Consider the following 22,032-nt stretch of genomic DNA (forward strand, 5'->3'; position numbering starts at 1 on the left):
TTTTCTTCTAGTAAAAGGAAGACCTGCTTCTACTCCCTCCACCACTTCCCCTCTAACGCTTACACGCCAAGTGGTAATTCAAACACACAACCTGGAAACACGAGTCATGCTAGATAGGTAGTAAGCACTGGAATCTCCTAGCCCTCGGGTGCAGGTTCGCTTAGGAGACATGCATGACTGTAGATCCGTGACTGACTATTTACAAGCAGCTCCGAGAGGAAAGAAATGTCAAATGAATACTTGATTCGAAGCAAAGAAAGCTCACTTAAGACCCCAATACTTCAGCCGCACGGAACTGCTACATAAAGTCAGAATTCGAGGAGATAACGTAGGCCGCAGAAGAAAAGTTGCCCCTTGGCTAGTATCAGAACTTGCTTGCTTTGAATTATGTCTCAGCTGCCTACCTACCTACAGATATATACAAGTACAGAGAGATGATATAATATAATAGAGATAAATATAAATATGCCTCCCTCCGTTGCCTTACCTTGCGCCATGCCATGCCATGCTCGAAATGAGGGTATATATCAGGGAAGAAAGAAAAGAATCCATCCGTCCTTCTACCATATCATTTCATATCTCTCTCTCCTTCATAAATCATTTCCCCGTATATATCATTTTGTAGATGTTGCGTTGTTGTGAAGTTCGCCTCAAGAGATATGCGTGAATTATTGATGATGTTCTCCTTCCTCATCAATACTCCTTACAACTGGACTTGACGGATCAACTTGAATGCTCGGCAAGTTACTTAACCTCAAACTGGGTAGCTGAGGTGTCCCACCTACACCCCTCGAACTCCGACTCCCACTCCCACTCCGACTTTCAAAAAACGCTCTCCCCTCTCCCTGTTCTGCCACCGGACTAGTATAACCCGGCGGCGGCCCTTCATATTCTTCGGAATGTGGTGTTTCTAGAGCAATATTCTCATACTCCGGTGGACTATTCGGCGGCACATCCTCATGCTCAATCATCTCGGGACTACTGCCCGCCAAGCCCTCACTCTGGCTCTGTCTCGTACTGGCTCTCGTTAAAGGGCTTTCCGCTCTCGCGCGCGGTAATCCTGGAGATGGGAAATCAGAGTTATTCGTATCGATACTGATAACCGAACTCGCGGATCTCTCCCGGCGGTGATAATGGCTGCTCGCTGCAATACTAGCCGCATCGCCCAGCAAGCCCTCACGCTCGCTCTCGATACTGCTAGCACGCAGCCTCGTGCCATCATGCCTCGCAACACCCAGATCCGCGTAGGAAACCGATGACACCGCCCGCGAGCGCTCTTTCTTAACCCTCTCATGCTCCGCCCTCAACTCCTCCAAGCTCCTCCCCGCACTCGCAGCGTTCCCTGCGCGGGCTCTCGCTTGAATCTCCCTTAGCGCAGCAGTATCGCCCCTCTCCCTCGCCTCGCGTCGTTGTTGTCTCCTCTCTTCGCGTTCCTCGTTTTCTCGGCGACGCGCTAGGCGGACTTGGTATAAAGCTTCCATTTCGGCTTCACGCTGTGCTTCTTCCTCGTCGATGGTTTCTGGTTGCTCAACCACGACGTCAATGCCACCGCGCTCGCCTTCACGGCCCAGGACTTGCTCGTTGGAGTTCGGGGCTGGGTTATAGGCGGGCAATGTCATCACGCTGCGCACTGAGGTATTGCGGTCAACGCCGCCTGCTGCTGTGGCTGCTGTTGTAGGTATAGTACTCGTAGGCCCAGCGGTATTGACAGAAGCTCTTGATTGGATTGTTGATATGGGCTCGAGATGCTCGTTTGTGTCGGGCAGACGCCGGTGGGATGACCAGGACCGAGGTTCCCATTTCTGCCAGACTTGCTTGAGGGGTTTGGGGATGTATTTTGGGTTCTTGTGTTTTCGGCGGGTTTGGCGGAGGGCGAAGAAGAGGAGGAGGAGGCCTAGGACGCCAGCCACGACTCCGACGATTATCTACATGTTTGTTAGATGAAGCTTCGACGGTGAACTTTGGATAGACTTACTCCTACGGTTGGTGGTGCTGAGCTGTGCTTTGACTCTGGATTCGAGGTAGCAGAGGGGCTAGACGTAGATGTAGATGTTGGCGTTGAAGTGGGAGTTATCGACCCAAGACTCGTACTGCTTGCACCATCTCCACCTCCACCACCATCATCACCTCCCGCTGATGGGCCATCTCCTTGCCGCTGCTGCAACACCGATGATTCAGGTAAACGCATTGTGGTTGTAGAAAACAGCGCAGGACTCAATCCACGATTGAGAAGCGACAAATAATGTCCACCTTCGTGCACCTTCGTGACGGGCACTGAATGGCTTATATCCTGTGCTACTGGTCCAGGCTGACGTTAAGAGAAATGTTGGAAGGGGATCGGCAGGACTGGATCGTGAGGTGAGGGTGGGAGCGGCTCAGAATCTTGCTTGCATTGTATCAATTGTATAGTAACAAGGTAGTAGGTATATGAAGCAATATTCGAGCAAATGAACGAATTATTCTGTGAGGAGATGTTGGTACGGATCCTGGTCTGGATACTCATCAGATGAATATCCAGGATGGTGAGGCAACGAGTACGACAACTGCGGCCAGGCCGGGCGCTGCAGCTCTTTACAGCGGGGGTCGGCCATCTCATCCAATAGGAGTCGCGGATTGATTACTAACCCCTGCAGCTAGACGCCCGGATAGTATTTAAAGACGTGGCTGATGCCCCCCACTCCTTTCATCTCGTGTGGCTGCAGCTGCTGCGCAAAACCCCCAAGTACGATCTGATCGCAGCTGCCAAACTTCATAAATAGTTACACGTCCTGCCTGTCTGGGGATGGAGTATACACTTCGGACTCAATGTCAGATCAACGAACTGAAGGACGTATGTGTATGCGTATCACCTTGCGGGCTTCTGCATAGACCGAAAACCGTTGCTCCACGCAACCAATGTCTTTTGCTTTCCGGGTCTACCGGTGTTTATCAGCCGTTCACCGTTCTGGCTTACGAGGTTTCTCAGTGGCGATATTCAGCCTCGGATTTGGAATTAGTGTTCCACGTGTCGTGCTTTGGAATTAGAGAATTCTATCAGGGAAAGTGCGCCTTTGACGTTGGTATCCAGGTTTTGAGACAAGGAAGTCCTTCTCTCCCTCTGGCTCTTTGTTGTCCGAGATTGGTAGAATCAGCATCCCGTCTTGTTATTTGGGGTTTATTTAGTATTTGCATTGTCAAGTGTTTTCTGTATTGCTCTAGTCTCTGTTTATGGTTCTTGCTGCTTATCCAAATTCTCAGCATGGATATACAGTGTGGGCATATTGCGAGTACCCATGGCCAAAAACAAACCAAAAATCTCCTCTCACCGGCCGTCCCGCTTCAAGATTCTTATCAATTCGCTCAACTCAGTTGGCTTCCTCCTTAGAACCTCTGTTCAGCATTCTCCATCTTCGCCAATTTGTCCTCTACGGCCTTCCTTGCCTTCGCAACAGCCTTTTTATCCCCAACCAATCCTACCTCGCGTCCCTCCCCAGGAAAATCAAATCTGGACAGAAGAACGTCGCAGCCGGTTCTGCGCTCGATATCGATGAGGGCCGCAAAGTTTCGTCGACCCAAATACTTGTGTTGCGGGATGGTAATTTCAAAAGCCTCATGCACCCTCTCCTCAGTCTCCAAAGTCTTGGCCATGTCAGGCGGAGCCAAACTCACAAACTCAAACGTCGGCTTATTCTCACCGACCCAAAAATTCCGTCCCACGTTCCCCAGAACCAGATCATTCTCAACGCGCTCGATGTCACGCATAATCCGATCCTTGAAATTGATTTGGCCCTTAGTGATCCCATCAGTGGAAGGAGCACGAAAACTCTGAAAGTCAGGATCGACTCGTCCCGGGGCAGGCTCCCAGAGGTGAGAAGGCGTGACCCAATATACCTCCCTTAAACTTGGGCAGCCCGGCCACCGAGGTTTGCCTTGCCAGCTTAGGATGCTCTTATGAAACCCATGGAGAGATTGCATGATGGTAACCCCACCATCGACACCGTACGTAGGCTCGTCCCAGTTGCAGCAGTTAGTGCGGTTTCCGCTTGAAAGTATGGCCACACGCGAGATTGTGAGACCTTCATAGACGGCGCCCATGAAGACATGCAACAACGTTGTGACGCAGGTTTTCTCGCCGAAATAAAGGATGTCGGCTCGTGGATTGAAGTATATGTCGTGGCTTCCCTCCTGGGTATCAAAAGAGCGCTTTTCGTAAATTTTGAGTGCCTGCTCTCGACTTTCATAGTTGATGCTAAAGAAGACCGGAGGCTGACGAGACCGAGGGGCAACGCGATGCAATCCGTGATCTCCGCATATCGGATAGCTTGTTGCCAGTGTGAACCCATTTCGGATGACAGGACCCTTCTCGATCTCGATAATACGGGGGACATCCATGGCCATGCGCCAGATCTTAACTCTGACTTCAGCGGGCAAGTCGCCGAACTCACTATAAATTGTCTGTTAGCCATTACAACAGCAAGAATTTACTAGGGCAGGATCTGATCTTACTTAGGAGCTTCCTCTTCTTCAGCCTTCCCCTTTCCTTTATCATTCTTCGGATTCTTCTTGTTCGACTGTGCTCTGCTTTGGTTAGATTTGGAGTCTACATGTGTAGAGGACGTCGATGCTCCAGTTCGGTTGTTTGCGCTGAACTCAAGTTAGCAAAGCCATCATCCATGACACCTGAATTTAGTTCCTACCTTGACCCGCTTTGGGCAAGCTTCATCTCCTCCATCTTAGCCTTGATGCTAGCCATTGACTTGTCAAGACTGCTGAGTGGAGGTCCCTAAAAACGAGTTAGCATATGTTAGAGAGCATGGGTGAAACACAGGTAGACCTACAGAAGTCTTAGGCAAATTAACCACTGAAGCCATGCTCAAAGGGGAACTACCAGTGTTCACCCCTGTGTTGCCGGTCTTGTGGATCATAGGCTAGGCATCAAAGTTAGCTTGGATCGATGCGAATGGGGTATTTGAACACTCACTGGAATGGTTGGTGTAGCAACAGCTGGATTGGAGGCTGATGCAGATACACTGCCAGATGCTATGGTAGCCCAGGACCTCTGATTATAGTTAGCAAATAGCTGTGGCAGAGAACAGAAAAGGGAGTACAAAGAGGGTCAGATGGAGTTGGAAGGGAAGGAAGCAGGTGGCTTTGGATGAGGGTTGAGACTCGCAAGAATAAAATACTCAGAGCTGATGCAGCCGCAGTTGCAGGGACTTCCTCAGGAGCTTTCCCAAAGCTTCCCATAGCTTGGTTATGGTGCTGAGGCGAATTTCTGCCCCATTCATGCTCGTGTTGTTGCTCGCGTCGCTGGCGCTGGTGCTGGCCATCTTGTTTGCTTTACTCCGTCTAGCCATTCTGGTGCTGGCCACTGCTTAATCGAAGAAGGCTTCGGCGACTAGCAAGAAGAAGGTGTTATTGAAGTAGAATCAAGAAAGACAAGTGCTCGGTCGTACGAAAGACGTTGTGTCCGTCGTGGGAAAGCAAAGATTGAGGAAGAAGTTTTTTCTCGATGTGGAAAACGGAAGTGGTTCGGAGCAATGACAACTTGAATACCGCATTTTACCGCGGGCAGGGTCGCCGTCGTCGGACCACATGAGGCTATTGGCAGGATCAGACCTACGGAAGCTCAATCAATGAGTATTCGTACAGGGGATGGGAATGTGGAATTCATAGATGGGATGTCACGCACATGATCATTATTCCTGCTCCAAAGCCTTCCTAAGACATGCTTGCTTCGAGTGTTCGACTTTCTAGTTCAAATTTCAAATACTCTTGATATAATCATCTATTGCTGCAGGGTGCATGGACGTGGGTATTAATGAAGTCTCGTTGCGCATGCTTGCGCAATGTGCCACTGAGGGATACAAATCAGAATAAAATTGGCAGGTCTAAACGTATGTAATAAAGCATGCGCCTTGACCAGCCTAAGGTGCTCTGGCAATTATGTGTATTGTTTGTGTATAGAATAATGGACTCGTTGTAGAAATATAGTTAAGTGATCTCTAAATAATTTGGCCATTCCGCGTCGTGCTGGGGACTCTGATTTGGAAGCTGGTGCGAAATTATGCAGTATGTAGAGTGAAGAGACAAGCCGCGACATAACACAAGAAGCTGCGTTTCCTATTTCACTGCAAAGAACGCTTCTGCCAGCACTCTGAAGAGAATGCTGTTCAGAGCCCACAAAGCTTGGATCGGTCACGTGCTCGTTTAGTTTCCAGGGGCTGCCGCTCGGGAAGTCAACAACACTCCATCACCGACCCCACGTCCACTGCTCACACAGCATCTAAGACACCAGTAGATGCAGATAGAAGTGCGCAGTAGCTAGGGCAATCCTATGTATATTGTGTCCTCAACTTTGTCTCCCTTTGTTGACCCCCAATCGTGAAGTCGATAGAAGAAGAAGGAGGAAGAGGAAAGTGACGAGGAAGGTCGACGAGTATGTATAAAGTATCCATCCATCATAATTGCAGTAGCCCAGATATTTGTTCCTCTTTGTAAATTGTTTGTGGGAATCGTAGTTGTTTGTGGAAGGAGGTGCGGGCTAGGTGACAATCAGCATGGGTGCTTGCGCGACAAAGGTTTGTGGATTGAGGGTTTGTTCGAGACGGTAGTATCTCTTGTTCTTGCTAGATTGATGGGATAGAGGTGTCTGTGACAGTTTGTAGGTCGGTAGTAGAGGAGAGGTCCTTCGTCGCGTGAGATTTGCCCTATGTTTGTGACAGCGTTTGCAAAGCGGAGGCTTGACTTCTTAGGTATTCCAAGGATCTGCAAGTAAAGAGATGTTGGTTAGCAATCATTGTATGATAAAGTGATTGTAAAGTGAGGTCTTGTTGAGTGTCAGAGCAAACGGCGAAGGTTTGCGCACACTGGAGCCCACCGTCGGATTGCTCCAGAGAGGCCTCGAAATTCAAAGATGATCAAGCGTGCTTTCTAGAAGACACTTCCCAGTGATCTTATCTTGATGATATATTCTAACTCTGTAGCCGTCGTAGTCTGCTTTTTGCTGTCCTGATGCGCGTATTTTTGAAAGTGATTGGGCGAACGATGGGGAAGAAACAAAGCCCGGGCTGGCAAAGTTGAAGGATTTTAAATGTAAAAAACATATACCGAGTCTCTTCTCGGCTTATTGTATAGAATGAAAGTTTTTAATGAGTGTAATAGACGTTATTTGTCGAAAATTCTGCGAAGTGCCATGGATTTTCCTGAAAAGTCTGCATCGGATATGTAGATGAGGGACGGGCGTCCACTTTTGTTTATTCACCAGTAGCTATTTAAGACGCTAAAAACAACTTAGAAAACTGCTATCAAAGCCCAGATATCAATCTCTCCTTGATTCCCATTATCTGAGCTTTTGCAATCCTCGACGCCATCAAGAACAACCTTTTGGCTTACCTTTACCCTACTCGATTATGGCTTGCCTAGAGCTAGTATATCGATGCGCAAAACCCTTGGTCTCAGCCTTGTGTTGTCTAGGTACAAATGTTCCTGAAGACAGTATCGAAATGAAAGAAGATGCTCGTTACTTCGCAACACAAGGTCCTCCTGTACGTACCTACTTCGATTCGACACCTCTGCAGTTGCGGCTCAGCTAACATTATATATCATAGTCTGCAACAAACCCTCTCATGTCTACCAACCCTTCTATTCCTCGCCATAATAACGGCAGCAAAGGTGGCTACATGGCGAATTTAGGTAGACTTCAAATCACAAATGGTAAGATCGTCCCTACTATGTTATATACACCCTTCCAAAATGTCCGAGGCGTCTGCAGACTAAAGGATCTATTTGAATAACGACTTACGACACTTGGGTTGACGCGACATGTCTGTGATTTTGCTAAATAAGAACCAAAGCTAACATACTACTTTTCGCAGGCTCTCCGACCAGAGACCAGGCAAGCAAGTGGACCATTTCGAATACAGCTCTGCGGCGATCCCTTGACAATCATCGGCCGATCTTGAACTCGGAAAGAGACTTGACTGGTTTGAATGCAGCTCTACATCGATCTCTAAACAACAACCAGTCGACCGAGGCTGAGGCTTTCGCACAGCTTAACACGAGCAATGACGACCTCAAGAAGATCGACAATGATACAAAGAGTGACGAAATCGATGAGGAAAGCGATGAGGAAAGCGATGAGGAAAGCTATGAGGACAGGTATGGGGTCTATAAATGCTAGTTACTACTTACTAATAAATTCAGGGGAGAATTTTCCTTCTTCATCAAACTCCCTCCCGAACTGCAAGCATTGATCTGGAGGTTTCACATTTACATGACACCCCCTCGTCTTATCGAACTCGAGAACGAAGATGTCATGCCTGCGGTCCCTGAGAACAGAGGGATTCCTCCATTGCTAAGAAAGTACAACCCCTTACTTAAACTTCAACATCACGAGAGTGGCGAAGAAACACGGAGGCATTACTATCGACGTGTCAGTGATAAGTCACGAGAGATTCCCGCAGTAAGTCAGCTTTTAATAGACGGTCACATATTTCAAATCTTTGGGGGGAAGTTTCAAGACCGGTCGAGCAGTCTCCTAGTTCCGAAGTATACTACGATAGGCAATGCTGACTCGAAGTTATTCTTATTTAGGCGTTCACAATCTGCAAGGGAAGCTACGACGAGGCATACAAAATTTACGACAGGAGAACGTTCGACACCGAAGTCGAGTCAAATGACGCCGAATCTAACAGGAATCCAGTCTATTGGCGGCCCGAGATAGACATCGTATACTTCGGCAAGCTATGCTGTACTGCTACGCTGGTGTACCTCTTCAATCCTATATTTGGACACAAGTGTCGTGATATTCCGAATATAGCAGTCTGGACCGGTGACAGAGAATGTTTCAGTCATAACTTCGAGGACGAACCCGAAGATCCCGTCTATGATTTGTTAGCTCTCCACGGCATCGACCGCGCAAACTTCACCGATGGCCTCAGCACGTTTCACAACGGGTGTCCAGGCGTTAAAAACATTTACATGGTTACGGATACGCAGCAATGTCAACTTGCGGGTGGAGATGTAGACTATGGTATTGGCCTCCGCGCTGCTACCACGTGTGGCCTGACACATAAGCAGACTCATGAAAGATACCTTCTGGAGCGAAGGATGGATCGTATAGGCGATGGCGACCCCATGTCGTCTTATGATGAGAATCGATGGGTCGGCGACCAATTGCCCAAGTTTCATTTTTCCAGCTTAGCACCACAGAGTTACTCTGAAGACTTGGTCTATGACAGCATGGGGATTAATAGCGCGGCCATCGAATATCTTGCTCATCCCGACTTTGATTTCTTAAAGTATTTACAGGAGAACTATCATTTGACTATCGGTACATGGACCTCTCCTGGGAAGCTTAAGTTACCCGAAACTAGGGATCGTCTCCTGGGACAGTATGTATTTGAGATCTGCTTTGAAGGATCAAGGGATGGGATCATTCAATCTAAAAGAGCTATCGAGGAGAAGTTGAGCCAAGAAGGTGGGCTTTGGGTACATACAAACCAGATTGGTTCTGAGTTTAAGAAGTTGGGGTGGGACAAGGACGGCTGGTATAGAAAGGATTCTGAGGTCATAGTTCAGCGGAGATGGATTTGACTATTGACTAGAATAAGTTTGACAGGCCTTTTTCAGAAAATGTATTAAGTACTATATCCAGAAGAACTTCAGACAAGCATATCATCCGGCGCTACTTTCACAGAAAGCTTTAGGGTTCTTTGTACTAAAAACGAGCTGCAGGTAATCCGAATAAACCACTCATCTAACATCTTAAGAGACTGCTACTCGATATTTGTGCTTCCTACCTGCTGTTCCGTCTTCAAAACCTCCTTCATCAAGAATTGCTCGTGGCTAGTTTAGTGCACCGAGAAAACTTGACGCGTTTTTCTACTTAACATAATAGCAATTAATCCTATTATGTTTTATCTCAATCTGAGAAAGTGGTAACTTTGTGTGCCAAAGGACAGCAAACCATGGCTTGATAAAGACTTTCGGCCATAATTCATACAGCGCTCTGATAAAGGCTTGCTACCATAGCTTAGCAACGATGACAAAGCAAATAGTAGCTAGATTTCGTAACCAAATGACCAATTTCTATGGAGCTCAAACGAGAGTTTAGTGGAATGGTGGGCATATATCTCACCGATATAATATATTACAAGGAAATCAACGTTGGAACCTAAAGGACAGCGAGGAGTCAAATATATAGGTCATGGTCAGTCCACTGTATGCTATGAGTTATGTGACGATTTTTGGATTGCCTCGCATTTTGGGATAAAGACTAACTAGGTATATTCATGAAAAGCTCTATATTAGTAAATGTGAAATCGGCGCCGAAATGCCTAAATATCTTCAATACAAGCTCTATATCTACTAAAAGCATAGAAACCATTCAAGTGATACTTCCCTATAGTAGTAAGACTACTTTATCTAGAACTTGTCTGGAAAGATAAAGATTAGTCGTTAGAAAGCCCTATACCTGGGTAGAATATATATTTAGCAAGAGGTTTTCTTAGGCGCTAAGTGCGTTGGAAATTAGACGCACATGAATATGCCACGGTGGAAGATACGGAGCCTGTCATCTTATCGGCCTGCTTTCCTGCATGTTTATTCAATTCCTTTTTTTGCTTCCTTTTGCACTTATTCCCCGCAGCAAGCACAATCTTTCTGGTATCTAATTACTTTGGGAGTAAGTTTTCAAAGAATCAAGGTGCCATCCACTTCCATCAAGATCCCAGCCTTTATCTATTTCGTTATTTCTACTATTTAACGAATACCAAGCCATGAGCGAGCCTAGTTCATCTCCTGGTAGGAACGAACTTTATCAGGTATGCTATTTAAGCCAACGTAGAGCATACTTAGCTGTTAGCTGACTCTTGCAACTAAAGGCAATGAACGATCCCGCAGATAGTAGTCACAATAACACAACCTATTCCGAATTGCAGAGCCACGAAGCTGTCGAGGATGAAAACGACCCCGCCCATGGCCAGTCGCTGCTGCCGCAGGAGACTCAAGCTCAATTCGAAGGACCCGTATGCCAACATGGTACGAATACAGCCCTCGGTCAACCAAACTGGAGTCCCCTTACAAACTTTTCGCCCATTCGGCGGACTTCCAATCGAACTACGACTCATGATTTGGAATATTAGGGTCGAGACTGGGCGAATAGTTGAACTAGAAGACCTGGAGAGTGAGCCGAGCGACCACCGCCGTAGATACACAGTTTCCTTAAAGTCTCGACAAATACTGTCGATGCTTCATGTATCCAGAGAGACTCGCTCTGTTGCACTTAAGGCCGGATACAAGCCACGGACTTTTGGTTCTCGTGGCGATGCCGTCAAAGTATACCTCTTTGATAAAGATGTCCTTTACTTCGGAGAGAAAACTTGCATTCGCACGTTAATCGACTTTTTTGCTGTTCCTGCGCACCAAGAGCCTATTGCAAACGTCGCTTTTATCTGCGATGAGAGATTCCAGCATTGCTGTGATTCCGACTTTGGAGATAAATATGGATTTATCCAAATCCTTCAAGGTTTGGTGGAGCCTACGCTGCCAGTATCTGAGTATGCTCAGGAGCTTGAAGATGACCAGTCTGACGATGACGGACAAGGCTATTTGAGTATCCCGTATGATACCTTTTGGGGGTGTGCAGGACTTGAAAAGGTCTATATTATCGTTCGGTCTGCGCTCTACGAAATTCCCCAGGATCAGATGCCGTCACTACAAGCTTTCGCGCTGCTACGACAAACGGTCTAGGACTTTTGCAGATGGGTTCGCACCTAGAGCATTGGGATGATCAGTCGTTCAGAGCACGCCTGGAATCGGATATTCGCGATGTCAAACGTGGCAAAAGCATAATGACCACATACGATTTCTTCGACGATTCTAATCTCTGGGTTGAGGAAGATATTCCAGAATTCCACTTTGTCAGCCTAGTGTCTCACGTTATATCGCCCACCGAGGGCATGGTCTTTGATGGGATCGCAGTTGACTACATAGGAGGACAATATCTCTATCAGGACGACTGGGCTTTCCTAAAGCAAGAGGCAAATAAGAACCGTGTTACTATTACTGTGACCGAGTTGAATGCTCATTCTGGTTTAGACCAGCGGGAAATTGGGATCGAAGGACAGAAAGCAGGTGTTGAATTAACGAAGACGGCCATCCAGCATAAGGTCGAAGAAGGAAACGGCCATTTCATCATCACTAACTCTGATGGTACCCTTTGGCGCTTCCGGGCTCGATCAAAAGACGGATAGGGAAACATATTCCCTCCACGTGGAAGTCCTCGTGACGAACTTTCAATCGCAGGCGACTATGTTATCCCAGATGATTTGGTGGACCTGATACCAGAGGTCGATAAAGACAACTGGGACAGCTCCACGAAGACGTGGTGGCACGAAAAATTAAATGGTGCGGGTTACGACAGGCTACAGCAGTGATTCTGAGGATAGCGATGAGGATGATGAGGATGGTGAGGACAATGAAGATGATGAGGTTGATAATGATGGCTTATCTGGCAATAAAGAGGGTCATGGCAATTCTCACTAGGATAACTAAGTCGAGTTTCTCTTCTGGATTTTATACCCAAGAAAGGACTGATTAGCCTTGAGTACTACTTCATTCTCAGGAATCACTCACATCCCTTATTATGTGACCTTGCAAACCAGATCCTAACCGTCAAGAGCTTGAACAACTTGAGCCCAGTCCTCAGAATTATATGCACCAGGTACTTCACCATCAAAAAGACTTGCAAGGACAACACGATCTGACTGTTCGCCTTCCCATGGCTCTCTTCCATGTTGGGCGATGATGTTATCAAAGACCAGTACATCGCCCCGCTGCCATTTGTGAAGCATGCGAATCTCTTCGGTGAGCTTTGCGAGATGTGCGAGATACTTTTCTGGGATAGGTGTTCCATCACCAAACAACTGGCTCGTAACGTTCTTTCTCGCTGTATTGTTGCCGTGAAGATACTTGTAGTAAGCCGCAAGTCCGGTGAAAAGAGTGGGCAGCTTAGTCTCAGGTTGGGTACGGATTGCGGGCAGCCTATGTGTCAGAATAACGCCGTCGTCCGTCCATTCCCATGTCGTGTGCTTGCCTCTTCCATACCGTGCGATTTGAGCCTCGATCTTCTTGCGCTTTGTGACCTCATCATCTCCTTCCTCAAAATCCTTTCCAAATGCTTGCTGCAAGGTGGATCCACCTTCGTACTCTTTGCCTACTTTGTAGGTGACCTTGCTTAGGATGCCCTTTTCAGAAAGCTCTGTCACGAACTCTGGGATCTCCTGCTGTGCACGGTGGAATAGTTCAAGTGATGATGAGATAGGAGTCTCACCACCCTTCGCTGGTGCCCTGTGCGAATAGAAGAAGATATATTCGGGAGCGTGTGGGACTTGTGGTGATTCGTTGTGGTTGTAGATAAGTACTTCCTTTGGTGCTTCGTTTGCTGGAGCCACATTTGGGGCAATAATTGGCCGGTCCACCACAATACCAATGATCTCGTGGGGCTTGTAACCGAAAGCATGGGCAAACTTGCTGAAGTCTTCGGCGTTGTAAATCGGAAGGCCTCTGAATAGCAGCGTTCCGTGACGAGCAAGCTTCTGGGTCAATAGCCCTTCCTTTGCCTGGAGAGTCTTTACTGTTTCGACAACTGTATCAAGACTAATTTCAGCATCGTTGGGGGTAGATGGACGCAGAGCCAAAGGGATGACCGTGCCGCTAGGAGCTGGAGCACCGAGTACACGCTGGTTGCTGGCCGGCAAGTCAAAGGCCTCGAAGACGAGTGTTGAGGATGGCGAGTCATCAAGTTTGAGGGCATGAATTGCGTGTTGTTCAATAGCTGTAGACATAATGAAATTATGTTGTTAATTAAACCGATACTATCTGAAATATTGATGTGCTGGTTGATTTACTTAGGAACATTGACAGTATCGCGTTAGGAAAATGCTTCGCAGGTATCTTTAGCTACCTACCTATCTATATCATCGATATCTTTGCAAGCACATGAAGATTTCATCATCCGTGCTAAGATCACGCAGTCCATAATCCGTGTCACTATAGAATCCAGAATCATGGTTCATCGTGCCACCTCCCCACACTCTGCTTTCAAGAGTGGGGAACCCTGGAATTTAGTCTTGGGGAAGAATTTGTTTATTTCCAGCTATCGGTTCTACATTTGTCAATATCAGAGCAATCAACATAAATTACCTCCTCTTACTATTCACAGAGATAGCGGTTCCTCTGCCGTCTCCCAATTATCATTCTTTCTGCGGAATGTTATCTTCAAGTAGACAGGGATAATTCCAAAGGCTTCCAATGAGTGAGTAGTTTACAGGGATCGCTTTTAAGTGTTTGGAGGAAGTACGTACTGCGTATCACGTCTGAATTGCTTTACTTGCGTGCTCCTGAGTAAAATGGGTCAAGGTGAAGTCGTCCACCTCGGCGAGTCTTCGAGTAATAAGTACATATACCAGTGGCCTGCATATCAAATCTTGTCTTGTTGAATTTCATCTCCTTTTCTCGCGGCTAGCAGCGTATACTTTTTCATTTTCGTTGAGAGACTTTACTCAGCCCGTGATACGTTGTCTCCTTTTAACATTTTGTTGACAAACTGACTTGACCAATATATCTCCATCTCTGTCGCCATGTCGAACGTTTCCGCGCCAGCGCAGGCAAAGACAGGTTTTGTCATCGGAAAGGAGGAACTCAGCGAAGATTCGTCTGGATCGAGGTATAATCCCCCAGTACCATTGAAGAAAGATCGCCCACCATTTTTCCGGCGTACGCTCTTCCAAATTCTAGTTGTTGGCCTCTGCGCTTTCTGCGCGCCTGGAATATGGAGCGCAATGAATGGCCTCGGTGTTGGTGGTTCTCAAAGCCCAAATCTTGTCAATGCAGCCAACGCCTTACTATATGCATTTATGACTGTGACATGCTTCACTGGGCCATGGCTCACGAACCTCATCGGTTTCAGATGGACACTGGCTATCGGATCCTTGGGCTACCCGCTTTATGCCGCAGGATTATATGTCAATAATCGGTATGGGACCACGTGGTTTGTGTACTTTGGGGCAGTTGCTTGTGGCATCACTGCGGGATTTTTCTGGAGTGTTGAAGGAGCTATTTCCGTAGGCTACCCCGAACAACACAAGAGAGGTCGCTACCTTGCAACTTGGTTCACGTTCCGAAACTTTGGAAACATTATTGGGGGTGCGATTTCCCTCGGTATCAATCATAACGTCAATAAAAAGGGGAAGGTCGGGTACGGCACCTATCAAGCGTTCATCGCCATCCAATGTCTCGGCTTCTTCATTGCATTCCTGCTCTCAAATCCTGACAAAGTAGTGCGCGATGATGGCACAATGATTGCTGCACCCAGGGGAATCAACTGGCGTGTCCAAGCTAAAGCCATGTGGCGACTCGCCATAAGCAAACCAATTCTCCTGCTGATTCCTCTTTTCTGGTATTTTGGCTGGACACAAGCATATCCAGGAACATATCTAGCGACCTATTTCACAGTTCGTTCTCGTGCACTCGCTAGCTTCTTGTCTGCTATTATCGGGACTTTTGCTACCTGGCTAGGAGGAGCTCTCGTTGATCTGCCATGGACCAAATCCCGCCGAACACGGGCTATTGTAACCTATATCTTCATCGCCAGTCTCAATAGCGGGACCTGGATATGGGCTGTCTACCTCCAGAACGAATACCGTCATACCCTACCTGTACTAGACTGGGGTGCCCAGAGTTCTTTCGGGCGTGGATTCGGACTCTACATGATCGAGCGTGCCAGCCTGAGTCTCGTTGAAAATTACATTTATTGGTGCATTGGCACTCTTTCAGAGTCGCCTGGGGATCAAATACGCTACAGTTCTCTACTTCGGGGCATTGAGACCGCTGGCGTCGCTGTAGGTTTCGGAGTTCAGGCTGTCCCAACGGTCTTAATCGCAACAGCGAGCATTAATCTGGGGTTCTGGTTCTTTGCTCTTCCATTTGGATACTATGCAACTTTGCAGGTTGTTCGTAAGTTTGATAAGCTTGATCAGAAGCATGCGGAAGTAGCGGCTGGTGGGGAAGGTGGGGAAGGTGGTGTGATAGCAAATTAGGAGCCTACGGTCAGGGTGTTTGCGAGGACAAGCAGAATGAAGAAGTATCTTGTGCTGCTGGCTTTGTCTGGAGAAGACTCCTGTTTCTCGTCCAAGCTAAAAAGGTTGATGCCGGGGCACTCTGTGGTACAGCGGAGAGAGCAGCTACATGATACTGATCAAGGAGTAAGTATTTTGCAAGAGCATTGGAAAGAGCCAGGTTTCGTTCAAACGGAACTCACTCTTCCTACAAACCGCTTCGATTGAAAGAACGGCACTAGAAGCTGCCTAGGTAATCAAAATACAGCTCTCCCAAGCGAAAAGAGAGCCGAACAATGCGTGGGACTCTGATTTCGGCATCTCCTTGAGATGGGTAATGTTGAGTTTTGGATATAGTAAAGTTATAATTTGAAAGGAATTGACAAAATGCATGCATCAAGTGTGACATAACTGAAGCATGGTATCAAGCCCCAGAAAGAATTCAAGGAAAGTCTTTTGATGTGACTTCTAATGGCCGGTAAGTGTAAATACTCGAAATCCAACACCGTAAAGAGCGCTATCTGTCATTCAAACCGAAATATAATAGTATCTCGTCGCAGCGTTATACTCTGTATGCACTTCTACATCCATCCAGTCGACATCAATCACAACCTGCCTCCACAATACCGCCCCCCGTTATCAGCACTGCTTTTCCCTGTGTTGACATGTTCAGTTTCCCCAGGATTGTCCACTTTTTCAACAGCATCTTTGGCAGTCGTTTGGATAGCCTCTGCTGGGCAGAATACGGAGTGCTCATGAAGAATTGCGCCACAGCGCCCCATGATATAAGTTAGGATAGAAGACTCATCACATGATACAGCTCGAACCATTATTCCTCGGCCCTTTTCGGAACTCGGAATAACCATTGCCTGCGCCAAGCCCTGCCATTTTCCAAGATCCTGTACAGAGTCACTAGTGAAATCCCCCTATCTACTAGATGCTTTCAGATTGATTGATCAACCGCCAATTGAAGGGATTGAAAAACCTAGCTTGCTGCCTACCGATTACTAGAAAGTGTGCACCTTCACGGGAATAGGGAATAGGGAACAGTATGTCGGCCGGAACCATTGACCTGTCGCGCGACGGCTGGAAGCACGGTTTCGAACTCCATACCTGCCGGCATTGCCTGAAGATAATCCTTCGGCAAGATCACATGGAACTTGACGATGACGGATATGTAACTCGAATAGCATAGAGTTTATACGCCTTCCTCACACAAAGTCCGAAGTCCTTGAAGCAGCCCGGGATGGTTGTCCGGTCTTTACGGGTATTTGCAAGGCCAAACTAAAGCACAGTCGTTGGAAATTGTTGCGTATAATTTTTTCAAATACCTTTGGGCTTCCCAAGATGAGCAAAAGTGGGTGGAAAAGCGCAACTGGAAGGGTGTTGGAACCCTTGCAAGAGTGTTCTATTGCGAAGAGCGACGCTTTTTCGATGGGGTATTGGATAATATGCGTAGCCTGCATTTCTACCTTGTCTTGCCATTATCAGGAAACCAGCTCGAGATTTTCTATTCCCTTCGTCGTGTCTATGAATACGACATTGGCTGTGGTATCGTTCCTCATGTCCCATATGGCACGTCTACTAACAAGAATATTTGAGAATTAAATACAAGGCCGGCTAACCTGCTGTAAAGGTTCTATTTGCGACAAGTCAATGTTCCGCACCTTCACGGACAACGATATTGCTTCAGATCAAACCATTGCCGTGATTAAGCAGCTGTTGGATGAATGTCGCTCTTCACATACATGCTGTCTTATGCCAGCAACGAATTTTGTTCCCACAAGGTTACTCGAGCTAGGTGCGGATGGTGCGGTGCGGCTTGTTGAAACAAACCGTGTCTCGGCGAAATATAACACCTGGGTCTCCTTAATCTATGCATGGGGTGGCGAACAGCACTGAAAGACAACACTAGACCGATTGGATACTTACCATGAAGAGATTCCTGTCAATGACCTGCCACAAACAATCTCAGATGCTATAACTGTATGTCGATGCTTTGGAGCCTCGTACTTATGGATTGATAGCTTGTGCATCGTTCAAGATGACCCTGAAGATATGTCGAACGAACTGTCAACAATGTAGGCAACTTCCAGAACTCTGATGCCATTGTCTATCAAATTATTACTAATCCAGGATCATACCGCATCTAGGGCTTCAATATACCGATATGCTATTTTCACAATTTCCGCCGCATGCAGTCGTAGCAGCAAAGACGGATTTCTTCATCATCGCCCGTTCTACTACAAGGCATTTCCTCCTACGGGTCTGCAATATCGTACATCTGACGGAAAGCAAGAAATGACAGTTGTTTTTTCGGAACATAGCATTTCCGACCAGATCCCAGATCCTATCAATGAGAGGTCATGGACGTTCCAAGGATCCCTACTATCGCAAAGGGTTCTGATTTACTCTTCACGGGAATTAATATGGTCTTGCCGAAAGAGTTACGGTACCACGACAGAAAAGGAATCATATCGACAATCGCAAGGACAGGAGTGGAAGTATTGGGATAGGAAAGTTGAAACATATTCCAGCACTACAGTGACATTTCCTTTGGATAAACTTGTTACTCTTTCCGCTATAGCATCTACATACCACGAACAAAATGAGGATTGTAAGACGTACCTAGCCGGGCTGTGAAAGGAACAATTACCCAATGGCCTTTGCTGGTCGGTGCAGGAACAAACTCCACGTCGTCGTAGGCAACCTGAATACATAGCTCCATCCTGGGCGTGGGCATCGGTGGACGGGCCGATTTCTTATGGACACTACTATCCCGACGATCCATACAAGGAGATGATCGAAATCATCGACGCGAAAACAAGACTCACCTTACCAAACGCACCGTTTGGAGCTGTCACTGATGGCTCACTGGTTATTAAGGCAAAGTGCGAGGATATCAAGATCAAAACGGATAGCGAGACCTACCACGAATGGAAAAGTGGAGAAATTCGTGGCATATCATTGACAATTGACGACCATCCTCTGCTCGTCCATCCCGATGCTGATGAAGACTGCTGGACACATGCATGCCACGGGCCCTTGGAAGTTGTGTTACTAAAACTTGGAATAAATTTTGGGATCGTCCTTCTCAGAGTCGACGGCGATACGTACCGACGAGTGGCTACGTATACACTGAGCAGGTTGTATGCTCCCGACTATGAAGAGATACCGCTTGATACTATTCACGGTTTTGAGATGCGGGAAGTCACAATTATATAGATGTCGTGCAGCGCAGACAGACCCATTCCTCGAGGCGGTGTTCTACCTGATAAATGATGTATGCGGTAATCAGGAAAGCTAGTTAGAGAAGACATTTGGTGAGTGTTACCGGAAGACCAACACGCGCGGCTGTATTCTAAAACACCCAGTTCCAGCTATGAAGCAGTTCTTTTAGATCCATCTTCGGCTAATTCACTACCTGCCAACTGCCAAGACCTCCAGGATGATGGAGGATTGTGATACTGACTTATCGTGTAGAGAGCGTTAGCTGCTTCTATCGAATCGGCCTCCCTAACATGCATCGATAGCTGCATTATGCAATTGCCCAGCATCGACTAATGTTCCTTCCAGCTCTTTGACCTGTCACAGCTGGACATTCTACTCTTCAGGTATGGTGTCAGGTTCCGCCGACGCGGTGGGTCTCGATCTGATTATATTCTTCGATGGCTCGCTATTCTGCTGTGAATCGATGTGCATTTGCCATAACTTCGCACGAAAGGCTCTGGCTTGCTCGGGCCTGACGCCGGGGCATTTTTGACATCGGTACTCGAACTCTGAACTTGAGAGAATGAACAGTTGGGCACCTGATTCGCGAGGAGCTAAGACATTTGGTAAGATTGGAGGGGTACCAGACTAGATATATACACATATTAGTGTTTATATATCTAAATAGAAAAAGAATATATGAGACTTACGTTTCCTTTGATCCACTCCTTCAACAGCGCATTCGTCCAATCCATGGGAGCCTTGGGATCAAGATCCGTCTTATTAGTCGCCGGAGCCAGTACGCGCAGCATCTCCGCAAACCGCAGCGTATTCTTGCTCGACCCAACATCCGCAAGACTTGGATTGACACAAGCTATCACGACCGTCTTGCACGCTCGGGTACTAGCCGGATCAAAAACGTGCTTTAAGACCTTTGTGAGGGCACTTTGTCGGAACGGTATATGTGGCAATTTCAGGCCCGGCTTCCGCCTGCCCGAGGAAGTGAGAGTATCTGCTTGGGCCTTGCCACGAACGCAATCTTTTAGCACTGAGAGGCTGATGTTGATCTCGCGCGTCTCACGCATGCGGTCTGCCCCATGCACAGCAACGTCGCGAGCACCTTCAGATCCGGCTAGATCGATCATATACAGAAGTCCATCTGAATAAGTGGCTGGATCTCTGATCCGGATGCGACATATAGCATGTGACCGTGATGAAGCATCGTTTTTGAGAGTTGATGCCGTCCTTCTGAAAGAGGTCGCGTGCTCAATCAGTTCTCCCATCCTTTCTTTGTCGTATACTTGGTACTCTTCTGCCCCTACCATCTGCGTGCTCCAAAGGAGTCCTCAAGGAGTGATATGGGCGCACGCTCATTCAGAAGGTCGAAGGCGGCGTTGCCGGCGAGATCAATGATGGTCATATAAACCTCCCTTTCACCTTTGAGACTTCCGTTCATTAACGTTTCAGTAACAAGTTGCTCTAGTCTGCTGACTGTGAATGTTTTTCCCGAGCCTGTCTGGCCGTAAGCGAAGAGAGTCCCGATACCGCCATCCCAAGCAAAGGGGACTAGGTCGGCTACGAGATCTTCGTAGATCTCTTCTGTGGTTGAATCTGAGTTGAAGAGCCGATCTACCTGGTAGTCAAAGGACTGCAAGTATTCAAAATCAGCAGCTTGTACTAGTGCTAGGCTTCGTACCTTGAGTATTGGAATTCCTCTTGGATGATTGTAGAGATCATGGATGTCCACCACATTTTCCTGGTTAGACCGAGGGAAAATGGCAGAGGGGAAGCCTTCGTCGTTCGACAGAGGTCTGATTCTGGCACTGACAATCATGTTCGGACCAGCCTCTCCTGTTGATACCCGTGGCTTTAGCGTAGGACCAATCTTGTTGACGAGCGAGTGGTATTTCGCGACGTTCTTGAGGTAGAAAGGCTCCATTTTTCTAGGAGCGACTGAGTCGCAGGGCTTGAGTATTGCAGATCCTACTTGGCAGGCTGAAGCTTCGTACGCCAACCCAAACCGAGCATCAATATCGGAGTGCGTCCTTTCTCTTAATGCCCAACAAAACCAAAATGGAGTGCCGGATTACATAAAGAATCAATATTTTAGCAAATTTGATGGGTTTTCTTAAATACGATCGAGTTGTCGTTCATTGCTGCCTGTGTCAATTGTAAACATTCATGCAGGAGCGGGGTTTTGTCAGGCTAGCTCGCTACTGTAGGTAGACAACCACGAATAGGCAACCGCAATAACTTTGAAATGTTGGTGATATTTAAAGCTCTAGCGTGTTTAAGGCCCTCTCAATCGTTTTAAAGATTTGTCGGTACCAGGACAGGAGGAAAGCTCAGGTTTTATTTTTGGGTGAAGACCTCGGCTTCGTAGCGGATGATCTCTTGGGCGGGAGCTGTGGCTTCGAGTCAATTATGCCTTGAGAGGATAGATGGCAGATTTTGGGAGGCTTGTAGTATATGAGCTCTGGAAAGAGAGGGCTGGATAGCCCGCGGTGCGCGTACTGGTGCGCGATGAGGCCCAAAAGCTAAACGTTAAAGGTCCTGAACAGACGAGCAACACGATGGCTAGGAGCCTAACTTTTCGGGAGTCAGAGTCAGAGGCAGCGAGTCGCCAGCGATCATGGGCGAGAGAGCCCTGGGCTTTTTCGCTGGCGGTCCCATCGTCGGAAGGAGACCGGGAGGCCTTTTCGTAGACGAAGTCCGAGTGTTT

The 22,032-nt window shown here is 47.4% G+C and overlaps 5 protein-coding genes across 5 annotated transcripts; 1 reads left to right on the forward strand and 4 right to left on the reverse strand.

Annotated features, from left to right (window-relative positions):
* Window positions 1-668: 668 nt before the first annotated feature.
* LHYA1_G005269 (uncharacterized protein) lies at window positions 669-2,188 on the reverse strand (the record flags this gene model as incomplete). Its single annotated transcript, XM_031150218.1, has 2 exons — window positions 669-1,925; window positions 1,976-2,188. The coding sequence occupies 2 exons, from the start codon at window positions 2,186-2,188 to the stop codon at window positions 669-671; spliced, it is 1,470 nt and encodes a 489-aa protein (XP_031005940.1).
* A 10,462-nt stretch (window positions 2,189-12,650) lies between these two features.
* Window positions 12,651-13,829, reverse strand: LHYA1_G005270 (Clavaminate synthase-like protein; the record flags this gene model as incomplete). The annotated part of the gene is made up of 1 exon (XM_031150219.1): window positions 12,651-13,829. The coding sequence occupies one exon, from the start codon at window positions 13,827-13,829 to the stop codon at window positions 12,651-12,653; it is 1,179 nt and encodes a 392-aa protein (XP_031005919.1).
* A 795-nt stretch (window positions 13,830-14,624) lies between these two features.
* On the forward strand, window positions 14,625-16,082 carry LHYA1_G005271 (uncharacterized protein; the record flags this gene model as incomplete). Its single annotated transcript, XM_031150220.1, has 1 exon — window positions 14,625-16,082. One exon carries the CDS (start codon window positions 14,625-14,627, stop codon window positions 16,080-16,082), a length of 1,458 nt encoding a protein of 485 aa, XP_031005920.1.
* Window positions 16,083-19,703: 3,621 nt separating this feature from the next.
* Window positions 19,704-20,593, reverse strand: DSK1 (Diatom spindle kinesin-1; the record flags this gene model as incomplete). Its single annotated transcript, XM_031150221.1, has 2 exons — window positions 19,704-19,958; window positions 20,021-20,593. The coding sequence occupies 2 exons, from the start codon at window positions 20,591-20,593 to the stop codon at window positions 19,704-19,706; spliced, it is 828 nt and encodes a 275-aa protein (XP_031005921.1).
* Window positions 20,594-20,628: 35 nt separating this feature from the next.
* On the reverse strand, window positions 20,629-21,249 carry KIN13B (Kinesin-like protein; the record flags this gene model as incomplete). The annotated part of the gene is made up of 2 exons (XM_031150222.1): window positions 20,629-20,958; window positions 21,007-21,249. The coding sequence occupies 2 exons, from the start codon at window positions 21,247-21,249 to the stop codon at window positions 20,629-20,631; spliced, it is 573 nt and encodes a 190-aa protein (XP_031005922.1).
* Between the last annotated feature and the right edge of the window lie 783 nt (window positions 21,250-22,032).

Source organism: Lachnellula hyalina, assembly GCF_007821495.1.
Source record: "Lachnellula hyalina strain CBS 185.66 chromosome Unknown contig00054, whole genome shotgun sequence".
Classification (NCBI taxonomy): Eukaryota; Fungi; Ascomycota; class Leotiomycetes; order Helotiales; family Lachnaceae; genus Lachnellula; species Lachnellula hyalina.